Consider the following 353-nt stretch of genomic DNA (forward strand, 5'->3'; position numbering starts at 1 on the left):
CACACCCCCGCCGGGCGGGCGAATGGGAGCCGGCCGCGGCGCCGCGTCACTCGTGGTGCGGGAACCTCCTCAATGAGCCGCCGCGAGGCCGGAGCACGCCGCCGCCTGCCCTGCGCCCGGAGCCACGCGGGATGATCGCGTCCCACCTGCTCGCCTACTTCTTCACCGAGCTCAGCCATGACCAGGCTCAGAAGGTGAGTGGGGGCCCCCGGGGCCGGGTCGGTCCGGGAGCCGAGCCCGGGGGTCTCCGGGGCTGCCTCGCCCCCTGGTCCGGCTTCCCGCCGCCGGGTCTTGCCTGGGAGGGTCCGGTCGGCGCCCCCTTGCCCAGCGCGCCGTGGCAAGGGGCTGCCCGC

The 353-nt window shown here is 77.1% G+C and overlaps 1 protein-coding gene across 2 annotated transcripts in view; it reads left to right on the forward strand.

Annotated features, from left to right (window-relative positions):
* HK2 (hexokinase 2) overlaps nucleotides 1-353 on the forward strand; it is a 61,530-nt gene that overhangs the window by 6,065 nt on the left and 55,112 nt on the right. Inside the window, exon 1 of one of the 2 annotated variants that reach the window (XM_019514369.1) lies at nucleotides 65-194. The exons of the other annotated variant lie outside the window; for it this stretch is intronic. Within the exon in view, the coding sequence (XP_019369914.1) occupies nucleotides 132-194 (63 nt within the window). The 5' untranslated portion in view covers nucleotides 65-131. Of the gene's footprint in view, nucleotides 1-64; nucleotides 195-353 lie in introns of those variants that run through there. 2 annotated transcript variants of the gene reach the window in all.

This window comes from Gavialis gangeticus, unplaced genomic scaffold (genome assembly GCF_001723915.1).
Source record: "Gavialis gangeticus isolate Ggan-Ray unplaced genomic scaffold, GavGan_comp1, whole genome shotgun sequence".
NCBI lineage: Eukaryota > Metazoa > Chordata > Crocodylia > Gavialidae > Gavialis > Gavialis gangeticus.